Source organism: Capra hircus, chromosome 13 (genome assembly GCF_001704415.2).
Source record: "Capra hircus breed San Clemente chromosome 13, ASM170441v1, whole genome shotgun sequence".
Lineage (NCBI taxonomy): Eukaryota > Metazoa > Chordata > Mammalia > Artiodactyla > Bovidae > Capra > Capra hircus.
In genome coordinates, this window is record NC_030820.1 from 42,045,432 (window position 1) to 42,060,602 (window position 15,171).

The following is a 15,171-nucleotide window of genomic DNA, read 5'->3' on the forward strand; positions in this document are numbered from 1 at the left end:
GTCCCAAAGCCATAACTTTCCTTTAGGATAATTGTCTTTTGAGTCGCTCGGGGCTGTGGACGGCTCGTTTTGAGCTCTGCCAGGAATTTCTCCCCAAATTTATCTCTGGGTTTAGGGGAAAGTGTTGGGGGTACAAGATCCAGCCACGACGTTCTGGCTCTCGGCCCGGCAGAGCAGGAGTTCCTAAATCAGGATTTGGGGCTGCAGTTAAGGAAGTCTGCTAAAGATGCACACAGCTGCAGACATCCCGGCCGGAAGGCGGGACAACCGACCTTGAGGTGGCCGGTCCTGGGGCCTTCGCAGGGGCTGGTCTCAGAGGCGGACGTGTGTGCGCCCTGTCTGCAGCTTGGAGGGCCAACGGCGCCCGCTGGCCTGGGCCGGGGTCTCGAAGTTTCTGTCCCCAAGTCCCTACCAGAGCAGGTCTCGAATAGATGGCCAGGGACTCCCAGGGTACCAAAAGGCCGGCCGAAAGGGGCCCAATTTCGACCGCCACTGAGTACCGACAGCAAACTGGTTTCCAACCCCTTAGGAAGGATATTACAAAACCCATTTTGCAGATGAGAGAAACGGAGGTGTATTAACCCGCTCACACCGGACACGCAGAGAGAAATCGAGAAAGCAAAGCGAAGCAGAGGAAAGACCTGGGGTGGAAGTTATAAGGAGATCTTGCAGTTCCTGGCCGTAAGAGTCACTGCTGCCAGCTCCGGCCCCATCTACAGGAAGGGGCTCGCGGGAGGGACCAGGATGGAGAGAGAGCTGAGCCCTGAGCGCCTCCCTTTCCGCCGCATGGTGGCTGCGAGGGCGGACAATCTCACTGCCCTCTCTCGTGTGAGGATCGTCGCCACCCCGCCACGCTAATCTGCGCCCCTACTCCCACCGCAGGCGTTGCGTGGGATCGTGGGTCTGCTAGGGCCGCAGCCCCTGGGGATCGCGTCTAGCGCTCCGCCCAAAGTCGACGCAGTGAGGGAAGCGCGCCCAGTGTTTCAGGAGACGTGGAGGGAGCGAGCCGGCCCTGAGCCCACCCACATTGCACTGTCCCCCGGCTCCCTGGCGGGTGCCTCGAGTTCAAATAATGTTTGGCGACAGCACTGGGAAACGATGGAAGGGAAGCGCCTCCCAGCCCCCTCCCAACATAGACGAATCTGCGGACAGAGCGGAGCCCGCTCCATCGTCCCCGCCTGGGTCACCCCCCCAAGTCGGTTTTTGAAACCCTAAATCCGTTAAGGGGTCCGGGTCTGCCTTCATCAACCAGGATTATCTAGGATTTAACTAATCAGTAAAGGTTTCTCCGCTCATTATTTTCCAGGGAAGGTTTCCAGCCGCTGTCTGTGGCCAACCACCAAAGTGCGCTCTACTTCCCTCTCTCCGCCTGCCTGGAGGCGTCTGGGCTCTTGCCCACACCAGGCCGAGAGGCTGGCCCGGATGTAAGTGGCTCAGGGAAACCAGTCTCAGGCTTTGGGGAGCCGCCCCCTTACAGGCTGCTAGTATAAAGCCCAGCTGCGCTAAGAGAGGGATTCGCACTGCGGGAATAAAGAGCATCTCTGTATCTACACCAAGATGTCCTAGGGCTCTGCTCCTCTAAATTTTCCTCCTGCCTCTGTCTCCTCCTTCTTCTTGGCGGGTGTTTTTTTTTTTTTTTTTCTTTTTTTTTTTTGGTCGCCTTTAATGGCCGTTGTAGTCGAGGCTGTTTGGCCCTCTTCACATCTGTGCCCTGACCATTCTGCCGGCAGCCTGCAGTTCCTCTAGTGCCCAGGCCCCACATCTTTGCCTGTGGGCTTTCTCTGGTCTTCAGAGTCTGCTGGCCAGAAATACCAAGGGGTATTGCCTTGGACATGCCCTGAGAAGTCCAGGACCAACGACAGCAGGAGTCAGAGTATAAACACCACCCCAGGTGTTCGGTGGGATAACTCAGGCCTCCCAGAAGCCCCCAGCTGAGTCTGTGCCAGTTATCACTAATTGTGCATGGTCAGTCACTTCGGTCGTGTCCGACTCTTTGCGACCACGTGGACTATAGTCCGCTTGGCTTTGTCCCTGGAATTCTCCAGGCAAGACTGTTGGAATGGGTCGTCATGTCCTTCTCCAGGGGATCTTTCCCATCCAGACATGAAACGGGAGTCTGCCTGCATTTCCTGCGTTGCAGGCAGATTCTTTACCCACTGAGCTACCTGGGAACCCCTTATCACTAACTATCACATCCTAAATTGCTTTCTTCCTAAGTGCTGTGGTTGCCCCTTTCCAGAGCTCTTGAACCTCCCCCACCCCACACCACCCAGTCCCCCGCCCCACACCGCACTCCAGTGCAGGCTCTTGCCCCTAGTCAGGAGAACCACCCTCTGCTGACAAAATCCTCTAATCCGAGCCACACCACCCACAGGCACACCCACGTACACAGCGGTTGATTGACTGAAATGATAGTGGTACAAGGCTGCCCCCTTGCTCTCAGAGGAACGACTCTGCAGAGCTATCTCTGCTTCAAACCCCTCTCCACTCACAGGTCAGGCCAAGGCTTAACTGGACCCAAGTGTTCATCCATGTCCACCCTTTCCCTCCTCTCTGGCCCCCTCACTACTGACTTCTACCTCCCTCCATTAAGCTCATGCATCCAGGTCAGGTTTGTAGCTCCACTTCTAGAGACCCGCTCCATCTCACTGTCACACTCCCCTACTGGTGTTGTCTGAAGTCTCCTCCCAGATAAACGCTTGTCCAGGGGCTCAGAGCCCAGTCTGGGTTTTGTACAGCAGCAGCAGTGAGTGCCCAGTGGCTACTCTGCGCTCCCTGGCTTGAGAAAACTGGTTGAGAAAACTAGGGCAGAGCTGTAATGAGGCTGGCAGGGAGTAGAGAGGTCCGGACGCAAACCTGTCACACTGGAAGCAGCTAAGTCACGATGGGGGACATGACAATGTCAGGGGTTCCCTACATTTGTCTGAGCTTTAGCATTGGACTTGTCTTTAATGTCCTGTGAAGCCCTCAATCTTGCATTGCTCCAGGTGCTGTCAGTGCCTGGTGCCATGGGCTCGAGGCAGATTTCTTTTTTCCCTCATCTGTTAATTCACTTATAATGTGCCTTATTATTTAACATAGATCACGACTTTGTGTATCATCAAATATGCATTTAGGACATCATTTTCAAAGGCTCTTGTCCCTTCCAGACACACACTTTCAATCCATTCTTCATGGCTACCTTTGATTTATTTTCGAAGAGAGGTATGAAGTAAACACCTTTTTTCTCCCCTGGTTTCTGAAACTCCCTCACCTGCCAATCATTATGTGAACCCATGTGACCTCAGAGAGGGCTGGGGTTGTGTGGACTGAAGGACTAGGGGGAACCCTGGGAAGACTTCTGAGAGCAAAGCATCACACAGCCCCAAGGCCACCATGTGATTTCATCAACCACTAACCTCCCACGTCCCCTTCCCGGAGGGCCCAGGGACTAGGCAGTGGAGGGCCACACACCTCCCAGGGGAGTCGCTGCCCCAGGGATCAAGCTGACAGAGCCAGGCAGGTTTCTGCAGGAGGCTCTGGTGCCCATGCTCCAGCCCTTCTCTTTAGGTCCTGAGATTAACAGGGAAACCCTAGGTAGGGAACCCGGTAACTCTTTGGCCCCCTAGAACTGTATTTTCCTTCTCTCTGCCCTGACTCCTCCCATGTCTGTCCTCTTTCCTCTTCATCCCCACCTCCTTAGCTCCTCCCTCACTTCAGCCCCTCAAAACAGTTCATGGCCACACTCCTTAAGTCCCATCTGCTCCCCCAGGAATCCCAGGTCGGTAGAACTCAGGAGACAACACAGCACCCAACATCCAGAAACGTCTGTGTGGCCTCTGCAGGGGGATAGGGTCCAGCAGATGGAAACAGGTGTGTTCCTTGGACATGGGGCAGGGGAGGCATGACATCGGCCATGTCAGCCAAAAGGTTACGGGGAGAGGTCACTAAGGGCAGGTGGGAGCTGTGGGTGACTTTCCGGTGTCCAGCATTCGGTCATCTACCGGCAGCTGAGAAACCTGTCCAATAGTAAACAGTGTGTTGTTAGCCCGTTGTCAGTGACTGAACACACAATTACCATCCTGACTCACATGCAGTCACTCTTGGCCAGGGTGGGAAGGATTCTCCCAGGGAGGTGGGGCTGCAAGTGCCCCGTTGGACACAGCGTGTCCCACCAGAAGGAGGTCCTCCTTCCTCCACTGCACTCGCTCCCGCCTGCTCCCTCAAAGGCACTCCCCACAACTGTAATCACTCCTTTGCTGGTTTGCTGCACTTTACCTGGCCCCTTTATGAGATCCCCAAGCTGGCACTGTCTGCTGGTTTCCCATCAACCTACCCCCGTGCTTGACGATGTTCATACGCCCTAGGAGTGCAGCAGCCAGGCCTGGGGGCCTGGGGAGGTAAGCCCCCAGCAGCCACTCTCCATGGGTGTTTGGGAGTTTGTGAGCAAATACCCCAGCATCCTTGTCCCCTGGGGCTGCAGTGGGCTCCGCAGAGTTGCCCCAAGGGCCTGCTCAGGAGAGGACCCGCAAACCCCACCCAGTATCAGAGCCTTCTCTGTGTCCTGCCCATCATCAGGGCTGTCTCCTTTTACCTTCCAGACGAACTAGTTCACCCAGTCCCTGTCTCGGGGTCTGCTTTGCGGGGGAGGGGACCCACTCCTGGACAGTCCATCCACTTTGGTTCAGTTGCTCAGTCGTGTCCTGACTCTTTGCGACCCCATGAATCGCAGCACGCCAGGCCTCTCTGTCCACCACCAACTCCTGGAATTTACTCAGACTCATGTCCATTGAGTCAGTGATGCCATCCAACCATCTCATCCTCTGTCGTCCCCTTCTCCTCCTGCCTTCAGTCTTTCCCAGCATCCGGGTCTTTTCCAATGAATCAGTTCTTCGCATCAGGTGGCCAAAGTATTGGAGTTTCAGCTGGTAAACTCCACAAAACCAGGGCCTTCCTGGCGCCTGTGGGCAGGATACTCAGCGCACCGCCTAGATTTTCAGAGGAAAGGAATCCGCTGAGAGTGGATGAGAGCTTGGGGGGCCCCCGCTTCTGCCTGCCGCCCCCCCCCCAGCCCCCCGGGCGCATCCTAAGTACTCCTCCCCTCCGGTCCTCTCCCCTGCCCCTGCCCCATCCCCTCCCCCACTGCCAGGGCCGAGTCTGAAAAAGACGGACTGAGTACCCCTAAGGCTGGAGGGGCCGGAAGGACCCACACACACACTTCAAAACCGCAGTCCAGCCGGCCACCGGCCCTCCACTCGCAGGGCTGGGCTGTGCGCTTGATGCCTGCCTTCTGCCTCTGTACAAGGCTGTGTGGCTCAGGGCTTCCAGCGGAGGTGTGGAGATGTGTGCGCGGGCCGCCTCCCCGGGACTGTGTTTGGTTCGCGCGGGGTCTCCACCAGCGGAGGCCGAGGCTGCGCTGTGGGGAGCGGGTTCGAGTGCAGAACCGCACTCACTGCCCCAGACGTGCGATCTTTACTAAGAGCGGAGGAGGGAGTGGGAAGGGAGAAGGCACGACTGAAAGTCCAAACAGTCCTCCGTGGGGGCACCGGCGTTAGCTGAACCGCTTCCTCAGCGCGACAGAGATGCGTCTGTTCAGAGGAAAGATCTCTGGGACACAGCGTTCCTCAAGCGCGGTTACAGGCCAGGCTTTCAATTGCCCAACCGACAGAGCCCTCCCAGCGCTCCCTGCTCCTGGTCCTCTGGCCCTCGATCCGAGGGCCACTCCTTGCCTCCCGGCTGCCCACTGTGAGTTCTCGGCCCCAGGTCCCCTGCATTTCCTTTGTTGGGAGAAATTATCAGATTTTATCCTTTTTAGTATTACTCCTCCTCCATCACTTCATGGCAAATAGATGGGGAAACAGTGGAAACAGTGACAGACTATTTTGGGGGGCTCCAAAATCACTGCAGATAGTGACTGCAGCCGCGAAATTAAAAGATGCTTACTCCTTGGAAGAAAAGCTATGACAAACCTAGACAGCATATTAAAAAGCAGAGACATTACTTTGCCAATAAAGGTCCATCAGGTCAAAGCTATGGTTTTTCCAGTAGTCATGTATGGATGTGAGAGCTGGACTATAAAGAAAGCTGAGTGCCAAAGAATTGATGCTTTTGAATTGTGGTTTTGGAGAGTCTCTTGGACTGTAAGGAGATCCAACCAGTCCATCCTAAAGGAAACCAACCCTGAATATTCATTGGAAGGACTGATGCTGAAGCTGAAACTCCAATACTTTGGCCACCTGATGCGAAGAACCGACTCATTTGAAAAGACCCTGATGCTGGGAAAGATTGAAGGAGGGAGGAAAAGGGGATGACAGAGGATGAGATGGTTGGATGGCGTCACCGACTCAGCGGACATGAGTTTGAGTAAACTCTGGGAGTTTGTGATAGACAGGGAGGCCCGGCGTGCTGCAGTCCATGGGGCCGCAGAGTCGGACACGACTGAGCAACAGAACTACGACTGTGACTCCACCATTATGTTAGTAGGGAGATGCTGGGAATGATTTAGGAAGAGTATTCCCTCTGCTTCTATCTTCCGAAAGAGATGGAAGAAAATTAGTGTCCATTCCTCTTTAAATGTTCACAGTGAACCCATTTGGGCCTGCTCCTTTTTTTTTGGGGGGGGGGAAGGATATGGATTGCCCACTTAATTATTTGACAGGTACAGGCCAATTCAGGTTGTTTATTTCTTCTCACAGAAGTTTTGGCAGGTTGCGCCTTTCAAAAAATTGATCCATTTCATCTGTGTTATCAAGCTTGTGGGCATAGTTGCCACAGTATTTTTATTCAAGGATATCTGCTTCTAAGGGAGAAACTGATTCTAGTTGTCTCATATTAGGGAAGTAAAAATCCTACCAACACAGAGAAAGAGAAAGATAACTGATTCACTGGGGGACAAGCTAATAGAACACAAGTAAGTAGCTTGCAAGAGACTACAAAGTCAGAATAAAATCCCACACAATTTATACAGCATAGAGACTCAAAGTCCATGGGGGAATCAAGACAGCTATTTGTTTAGCTAACTGACCTCCTCTGAAAAGGATAGTAAAGCTTCCTTATCTCCAGAAAAACAAATGGTTACACCTTAAAATATGCTGCTACATCAACTCCGAATTTCAAGCGGGACTCAACAGAAATGTCTGCATTTTAAAATTGAGTTTTTCTAGTCCCTGGAGAGACTTATCTACTTTGAAAAGGTTTGAAAAATGACCCAAGCCACTGTGTCTCCCAGATAGACACTTTCAGAAGGAGAGAGTAAGAAAACTGCCTCTTCCCCCTTTATTCACTTTTATTTACTCTTACACTGCCTCGTACAGACCCAAGTCTTTTCCTTCTATTAAACAAAATCCCCTCAATGTTGTATTCTGGCTTGGGTTCCAGAATAGAAAAAGAGCACTATGGGGAAGTCTAAATAGAGAGTGAGGTTAATTAATAGTGATGTGCCAGTGTTAATTTCTTCATCTTGATAAACATACCATGGTTGTGTAAGATGTTAACACTTGGTCCTGAAGTGTATAGGATTTTGTGTGTACCCTTTAACACCAAGCTTTGTTTCCTACAGCCTTTCATTTCTCCCGTTTACAAGCCGCACTGGTTTGCAAAGCTGGAGGTTCTGGAGGCCAGTCTTCCCAGTGCAGGACCTCAGGGCTGGGGATCCTGATGTGGGGTTTAGATCCCTCCCTCCTGGGGGAGTACCTCGGCAACTGTGATTATCCTTCTGTTTGTTAGTCGCCTGCTTGGAAAATGAGTCTTGACTGTACTGTGTCTGCCTCTTCTACCCATCTCGTTGTGATTCTGTCGTTTCGTCTTTAGTTGTAGAAGATCTTTCCTTCTAGTGTGCAACTTGTTCTCTTGGATTCTTGCTCTGTAGATACTTGTCATTTGGGAGATGGGGGTTTTCCATTCCCTCCTGTAACACATATCCTCTTTTCAACAAATGATACTGGAATAATAATTGGACATTTGTAAGCAAAAAAAAAAAGTCGAGACACAGACCTTACACCTGACCCCAAAATTATCTCAAGATGGACCATAGACTTAAATGTAAAGCACAAAACTATAAAATTTCCTGGAAATGATCTGGGAGAAAACCTGGGTGACTTTGTGTTTGGCAATGAGTTTTTAGAAACAACACTAACAAAAACACTCTCAATGAGAGAGAAAAATAAGTTGAAGTTTATGAAAATTAAGAATGTCTGTTCTACAAAAGACACTGTTAAGAGAATGAGAAGACAAGATGCAGACTAAGAGAAAATGTTTGCAAAAGATGAATTTTTTTTTTCTTTTTTGGAGGGGGCACTCAGATTGAAAGGCATATCTTTGAAGGACTTGTACCCAAACTATAGAAAGAACACTTTATACTCAACAAAAAGGAAACAAGTGACCCAATTTAGAAACAGGCAGAAGATCTGCACAGACCCCTCACCAAAGAAGAGAGATGGGTGGCAAATGATCCTATGAAAATGATAGTTAACATCATATGTTGTTAGGGAACTGCAGGTTAATATAACAATGAGATGCCCCTACACAGTTAGACTGAATCCCGAATGCTGACAACAGCAGTTGCTGCCCAGTTGTGGGTGAACAGCAGGAATCCTTGTTCACCCGTTAGGGATGCAACCTGGCGCAGTCACTTTGGAGGACAGCTTAGTGGTTTCTGATACAGCTAAACATAGTCTTAAAGCACAATCCAGCAATCATACTCTTTGGTATTTCCCCAACTGAGTTGATAATTTACATCCTCACAGAAACCTATGTATGAATATGATAGCCGCTTTTTTTCTTAATAGCCCCAAACTGGAAGCAACCAAGATGGCTCTTCAACTGGTGAATATGTAAGCAAAGACTCACACGTCCAGACGATAGAACACTATCCAGTGTTTACACGAAATGAACTGTCAGCCCACAAGAGGACATGAAGGAAACTCAGATGCTTGTCAGTGAAAGCAGCCAGTCTGAAAAGGCGACGTGCTGTCCAAGAGTGACATGACCCCTACTCTATGACATTCTGGGAAAGGCAAAACTCTGGAGACATAAGAACTTCAGTGGTTTCCAGAGGGTGGGGGAAAGGATGGTGAGGTACAGCACAGAGGATTTTCCAGGTGGTAAACCAATTCTGCTGTAATGGTGTATGGGTGACATTATGCATTTGCCAAATCTATAAAGTATGCAACACAGAGAGCAAACTCTAATGTAAACGATGTGCATGCGTGCTAAGATGCTTCAGTCATGTCTGACTCTTTGTGACCCCGTGGACTGTAGCCAGCCAGGCCCCTCTGTCCATGGGATTTCCCAGGCAAGAAGACTGGAGTGGGTTGCCATTTCCTACCCAGGGGATCTTCCCAACCCAGGGATCAAACTGTATCTCTTTAAAAAGTCTCCTGCACTGGCTGATGGGTTCTTTACTACTAGTGCCACCTGGGAAGTCAAATGGAAACTGTGGACTTTACTTAATAATGTACCACCATTGGCTCATCAATTGTAATAAATGCAAATTGTTAGTAATAGGTGGCACCTAGGGGCAGGGGAGAGGGATGTACATGGGAATTCTCTGTACTTTCTCCTCAATTTTTAAAAATAAAGAGAGAAGGAAAATCTAATTACTGAAGCTGGCAAGGCCCACAGAGCTGGCTTCCAGCTCTCCTCACACCCCTGGTTCTCACCCTCATTTTTGGTCCTTGAAAATTCCCCCAAATGTTGAGAGAGAAGTTATGACTCTATGAAGATGTGTGCTGTGTTTTCTTTCTAGGAGATGTTTTCCATTTAATCAGTTCACAAGTTGTGGCTGGAAATGGAACTCAAATGTTCTCCTTCAGGTAAAATTTTCAAGACTCTCTGGTTACAAGTGTCAGAACCAGCCTGAATCAATTTATGCACAAGGCAAGTGTACTGACTTGTGGAATGTGACACCAAGTCTGATACCTAGGGTGGGGTAAAGGAAGGCATGCAGCTGAACACGCAGGAACCCCTACAGGCTCTCCTCCTCCAGTCCCCGCCCCTGGGCACAGCTGGCCCTTCCTTACTCAGACCAGGCCAGGCCACCGCCAGCCTTGTGGACCAGCTGAAGCTTTGAGGGGATCGATGGGAAACCTACCTGCATAAGGAACCCCCCAAGCTAAAGACGAAAAGCTTTTCCTCTTGTCTATTATGAGAACAAAAGTCTATTACAGGTACAAAACTGTAAAACCAAGGTAAAGCTGGAAAATGTACATTTTAGAAACGTTCCTGGCAGTTCCGGATAAAAACTAACACAGTCCATCAATTTCCATTTTATATGTGACCTTAAAGTGCTTAAAAATAAAAGACATGACAGATGGATGAGGAGGCAGATACACACATACATAAACACACATAGGAATTGACTCTATAGTTACTTTTATGACGGATTTAGCACAGCCCCTCCGGTGTGAGTGGGAGGAATTAATCCCACTCACATGAAGCCGGTTTTCTCAAATACAGGGAACTGGTTCTTCAGTGATGCTTTCAGAAGCTGTTTCTGCTGGGGCCGAGAGCTGTAATCCTAGCTTAGGCACCACTGGCCACAGTCGCCTCTAAGTGCCTCCACAGTGGCCCCACCAGTGACAGAGCCTGATATTTGTACCTAAGTTTAAATATGTTTTGATTTACACAGAGTTGGCGAAATTGGTTCATTTGGGTTTTTCCATGACATCTTATGAAAAACCTGAACAGACTTTTTGGCCAAGCCTATATTTTATATTTCATAGATTTTCAGCACCCAACAACCTTTTGGTAAAAGTTAATGAAACTATTTCCCCTATAAGCCTAGATGAACGTCTTGTTTTTGTTTTTATTGATTTCTTTATTTTTGGCTGTGCTGAGTTCTCCATTGCTGCCTTGGGCTTTCTCTTCTCTCTGGTTGTGGGGCACAGGCTTCTCATTGCAGCGGCTTCTCTTTGGTGGCGCACAGACTCCAGGGCGTGTGGGCTTCAGTAGTCGGGGCTCATAGGCCCAGCTGCCCTGCCGCATATGGAGTCTTCCCAGACCAGGGATCAAAACTGTGTCCCCTGGCAGGCGGATCCTTTACCACTGGACTGCCAGGGAAGTCCTAGATGAGTGGTTTTAAAATATATAAACTAGGAACTTATTTCTAACATATGTCTTCTTTTTCCATGTGGATAGAATGTTGATCAGTGAGAAGTAAAGGTGATCATGCCCCCCCACTTTGCCCCGACATCAAAATGTGCAGAAGACACACATGCTCCCTCTACAAGCTTTCTCACGACAGGAAGGTCGGAGGTGAAGGGCGGGCGCCCTCCCTCCTGCACGGTGTTCCCAAGATGGCTTGTGTGTGTGTTGAATGCTCTGGTTCTCAGCTGGATGCCAGGTGCCTGCCCAGGTGACTTCTGGGCTGGTGTGGCCATTCCCCCCTGCCATGAATGTCAACGGCCATGAGCTCACAGGGACTCCTTCCCTGGAGAACCACCCGGGAGGCAGAACCACCTGCCCTGAAGTGGCTGGGTCCCAGCCTCCCCTAGGACTGGCCACTGGCTGACCAAAGGGTCCTCCAGGGTGGCCCCTTCCCTCAGAAGGGCTCTCAGTGGTACCACCCAGCCCCTCCCCTGCCTCATCCCACCTCCTCAGCCCTTCCTCCTGGGCCCCCTCCCTCAGCAAAGCCCTGCCTCCAGCTCTGCTTCTGGGAAACCCTCCTGAGCCACGGGACTCCTAACAATGAACCTCCGAGGCTTCTGAGGGTCCGTGACCAGACTCATGGATTATATGCTAAAAAGGATGGCTCTTTTTAAAAAATTTTTTATTGGAGTATAGTTAGTTGCTTTTCAACGTTGTATTAGTTTCTACTGTATAGCAAAGTGAATCAGCCATACACCTCTTTTTTAAAATTTCCTTCCCATCTAGGTCACCAGAGAGCATCAAGTAAAAGGATAGATCTTACTGGTCTTCAATTTTACCTCCATAAAGTTACCTTTAAAAAAAGACGAACCATGGGAAAGAGTTGCTGTGGCAAGGAGAAAATATATCTGTTTACAACACATTAACCAAGAAAAAACTTCAGAAAAGCAAAGAGAGCATGACCTGCTTCCTGTATTTGAAACTTTTTACTGCCTCTGGGTGGAGAGTATCTCACGGGAAGGGAGGGAGACTGAGCTTGGGGGTAGGTTTTTCCCACAGGGTCCCCAGTGCTGACCAAAGGCAAGCATGGGACAAAAATCTCCCTTTGGGGAGGAAAAGAGGAAGCAGGAGACAGGGAAGGGAAGACAGAGGCAGGAAGGGAAAGTGTGGACCCAGAGGCCTCTGGGACTCATCACACCGTCAAGACTGTGGTCTCTGTCTTGTCTTCCCTTCAGAAGAGCGCCACTCAAAGCTCTAAAGGCCAGTGTGTGATTATCTGGGGTCTGGTTTGGTTTCTCTCTTGTTTGTTCTAATTTTCACTTAACAGCTGTGTGTTAATAGAAAGTCCCCCCTCGCTGAAGGATTTGCTGGGATTTCCGTAATAAAATAGAGGGATTTTCAACAAACGCTAGAAGAACCTTCTGCAAACGTGAAATTTTTCAAGTGATTATGAGGCTCAGAGCATATTGTCACAGGGGCTGCAGACAGTTCTCCCCAGTGAGCACAGTGACAGATGTCCCCATTAATGTACAACGGCCAAACATCGTGCAGAGGCCCCTCCCCTGGTCCACAACCTGTCCCTGTCTTCCCGAGGCCAATGTCACCACTTGTCAAGAAACCCACCTTTCCCTGCAGGGTTCCAGCCTTCCCCAGAGGTGAGCCCACATGCTCTTCCTTGCCCCATCCTGGGCCCAGTCCCGGGACACCGTGCTGAGCACAGAGGACACTTGGGGACAAAACAGCACTGTTGCAGCCAATTGAAAATAGAAGTTGGTGTAGACACATCCTCAGACAAGCATGGCTACAGGCCAGAAGAGGGATAGTGGACAAAGCTCATGAAGATGGTGGCTGGTCCTCTCCTGGGAAGTTATCCTAAGAAGTAATTTAACAGAAGAAAAGATGCTCAGCATCACTGACATGTGAGGGAAGTGCAAGTCAAAACCACCACGAGCTATCACCTCCTACCTGTTAGGGCGGCTCTTAGCACAAAAGACAACAAATGTTGGTGAGGATGTGGACCAAGAAGCTTCCAGGATTGGAGACAAGTCCCAGGGTGGGCAGGATGAAGCCTGCCGCTGAAAGTGGAGAAGTCTGCAGGAGGGACCAAGTGACTTCCGGGAGCCAGCCCCTTGCACCATGGGCCACTCCTCCCTGCCCTCCAGAAGCTGGGGCTTTTTTCTGGAGAAGTTGACTCAGAAAGTCTCCAGAGGTACAGACATGGAGCACAGTGGTAAGCAGGGCTGAGGCACCAGACAGGAAGCAGCGACAGTAAGAAAAATCCCTGAAGTGCCTCCTCCCACCACCTCTAGGCCACCCCAGGGCACCAGCTTGATGTCTGATTACCTGCAGGGAAACCCACCACCACACTCACACACAGAACTCCATCTCATTTTAGTTACTCATTCTCAGTATGAAAGGGTGGCTAAAGAAAGTCCTTAATGTTGGAGACAAAAACCAAAACAAATCATCAAAAACTAGGGATACACAGTGGACATAGAAAGTACAGGATGGACAGCTGTAAAAGAACTATAGTTAATCTGTTCAATGTTATGCGGCAGCCTGGATGGAAGGGGAGTTTGGGGGAGAAAGGATACATGTATGTGTGTGACCAAGTCCCTTCACGGTTCACCTGAAACTATCACAACATTGTTTGTTAATCAGCTTCACTCCAATAAACATAAAATAACCAAAATAAAGAACTATAGTTAATATTCTCAAAGAGATGAGAGATGTTGTGTCTATGAAACGAGAACAGACAGGCTTTTTAAAAAGGAACAGTTAGAAAGTAAAAAATAACTTCCAGAAATTAAAAGCAAGCAGTTAAGAAGAATTAAGGAGGAAAAAAAAAAAAGGAAGAATTCAGTAGTGAGAGTGTAAGATAAGGTTGAAGATGGCGCTCAGAAAACAAGCGGAGAGGAGCAAGAGAATGAACAACAAAAGGAAAAAGGTGACAAAATTAGTGAAATTAGTGAATCACTTCAGGGATACAACATTTGGGTGATGAGAATTCTGGAAAGGAAGGGCGGAAAACATGGAGAGGATTTTTGGACAAAGCCCCTGAGGACATGTCTGAGGAGAGAATTTATCTCTGCAGCTGAAGCAACGATGGAAGCCTGAATACAGCAGGATATTTTCAAAAACGGAGAGAAAGTAACCATCAGCTAGCAGTATCTACAACTGATAGTATTTTTCAAAAATGAGAGCTAGGGATTTCCCTGCAGTCTAGTGGTTAAGAATCTCAGCTTCCAATGCAGGGGGCCCAGGTTCAAACCCTGGTCAGGGAACTAGATCCCACACACCATAACTGAAGATCTCGCTTGCTGCAATTAAAACCTGACATAAATAAATAAACTTATTTTTTAAAAAGTGAGGGTTGGTTCACAGATGACATAATCTTATACGTAGAAAATACGCAAGATCACACACACACACACACACACACACACACAAACTGTTAGCAGGACACAAAATCAACACACAAAAAACAATCACAGTAAAAATGAACATCTGAAAAGGAAGTTGAACAAAAAAATTCCATTTATAACAGCATCAAAAACAATAAAATACTTAGGAATAAACCTAACCAAAGAGGTGAAAGACTTGAATGCTGAAATTACAAACCATTGATGAAAGACATCAAAGAAGATACCAATAAATGAAAAGACATCCTGGGACTTCCTTGATAGCCCAGTGTGAAGATTCTGCGCTCTCAGTGCAGGGGGGCTCAGTTTCCATCCCTGGTAGGGGAACTAGATCCCACATGTGGCAACTAAGAGTTCAAATGCCACAAATAAAGGTCCTGCACGCAGCAACCAAGACCTAGCTCAGCCAAATAAATAAATAAAGCCTTTTTTTTTTTTTAATGAAAAGACATCCTGTTTTCATGGATTGGAAGAATTAACATTGTTAAGATGTCCGTACTATCAAAAGTTATCTACAGATTCAATGCAGTACCTATCAATAGGTCAAAGATATTTTTGGTAGAAATAGAAATTCTAAAATTCATATGAAATATCGAGAGACCTGTACAAAACAATCTTGAAAAAGAACAAATCTGGAGGACTCACACTTCTCAATTCTTACTACAAAGATTCAGTAATCAAAACA

At 48.9% G+C, this 15,171-nt stretch overlaps 1 protein-coding gene across 1 annotated transcript in view; it reads left to right on the top strand.

Annotated features, from left to right (window-relative positions):
- Positions 745 to 15,171, top strand: part of LOC108637352 (basic proline-rich protein-like) — a 37,301-nt gene continuing 22,874 nt past the window's right edge. Inside the window, exons 1-2 of the mRNA XM_018056858.1 lie at positions 745 to 828; positions 883 to 1,054. Of these exons, the coding sequence (XP_017912347.1) occupies positions 745 to 828; positions 883 to 1,054 (256 nt within the window). The remainder of the gene's footprint in view (positions 829 to 882; positions 1,055 to 15,171) is intronic.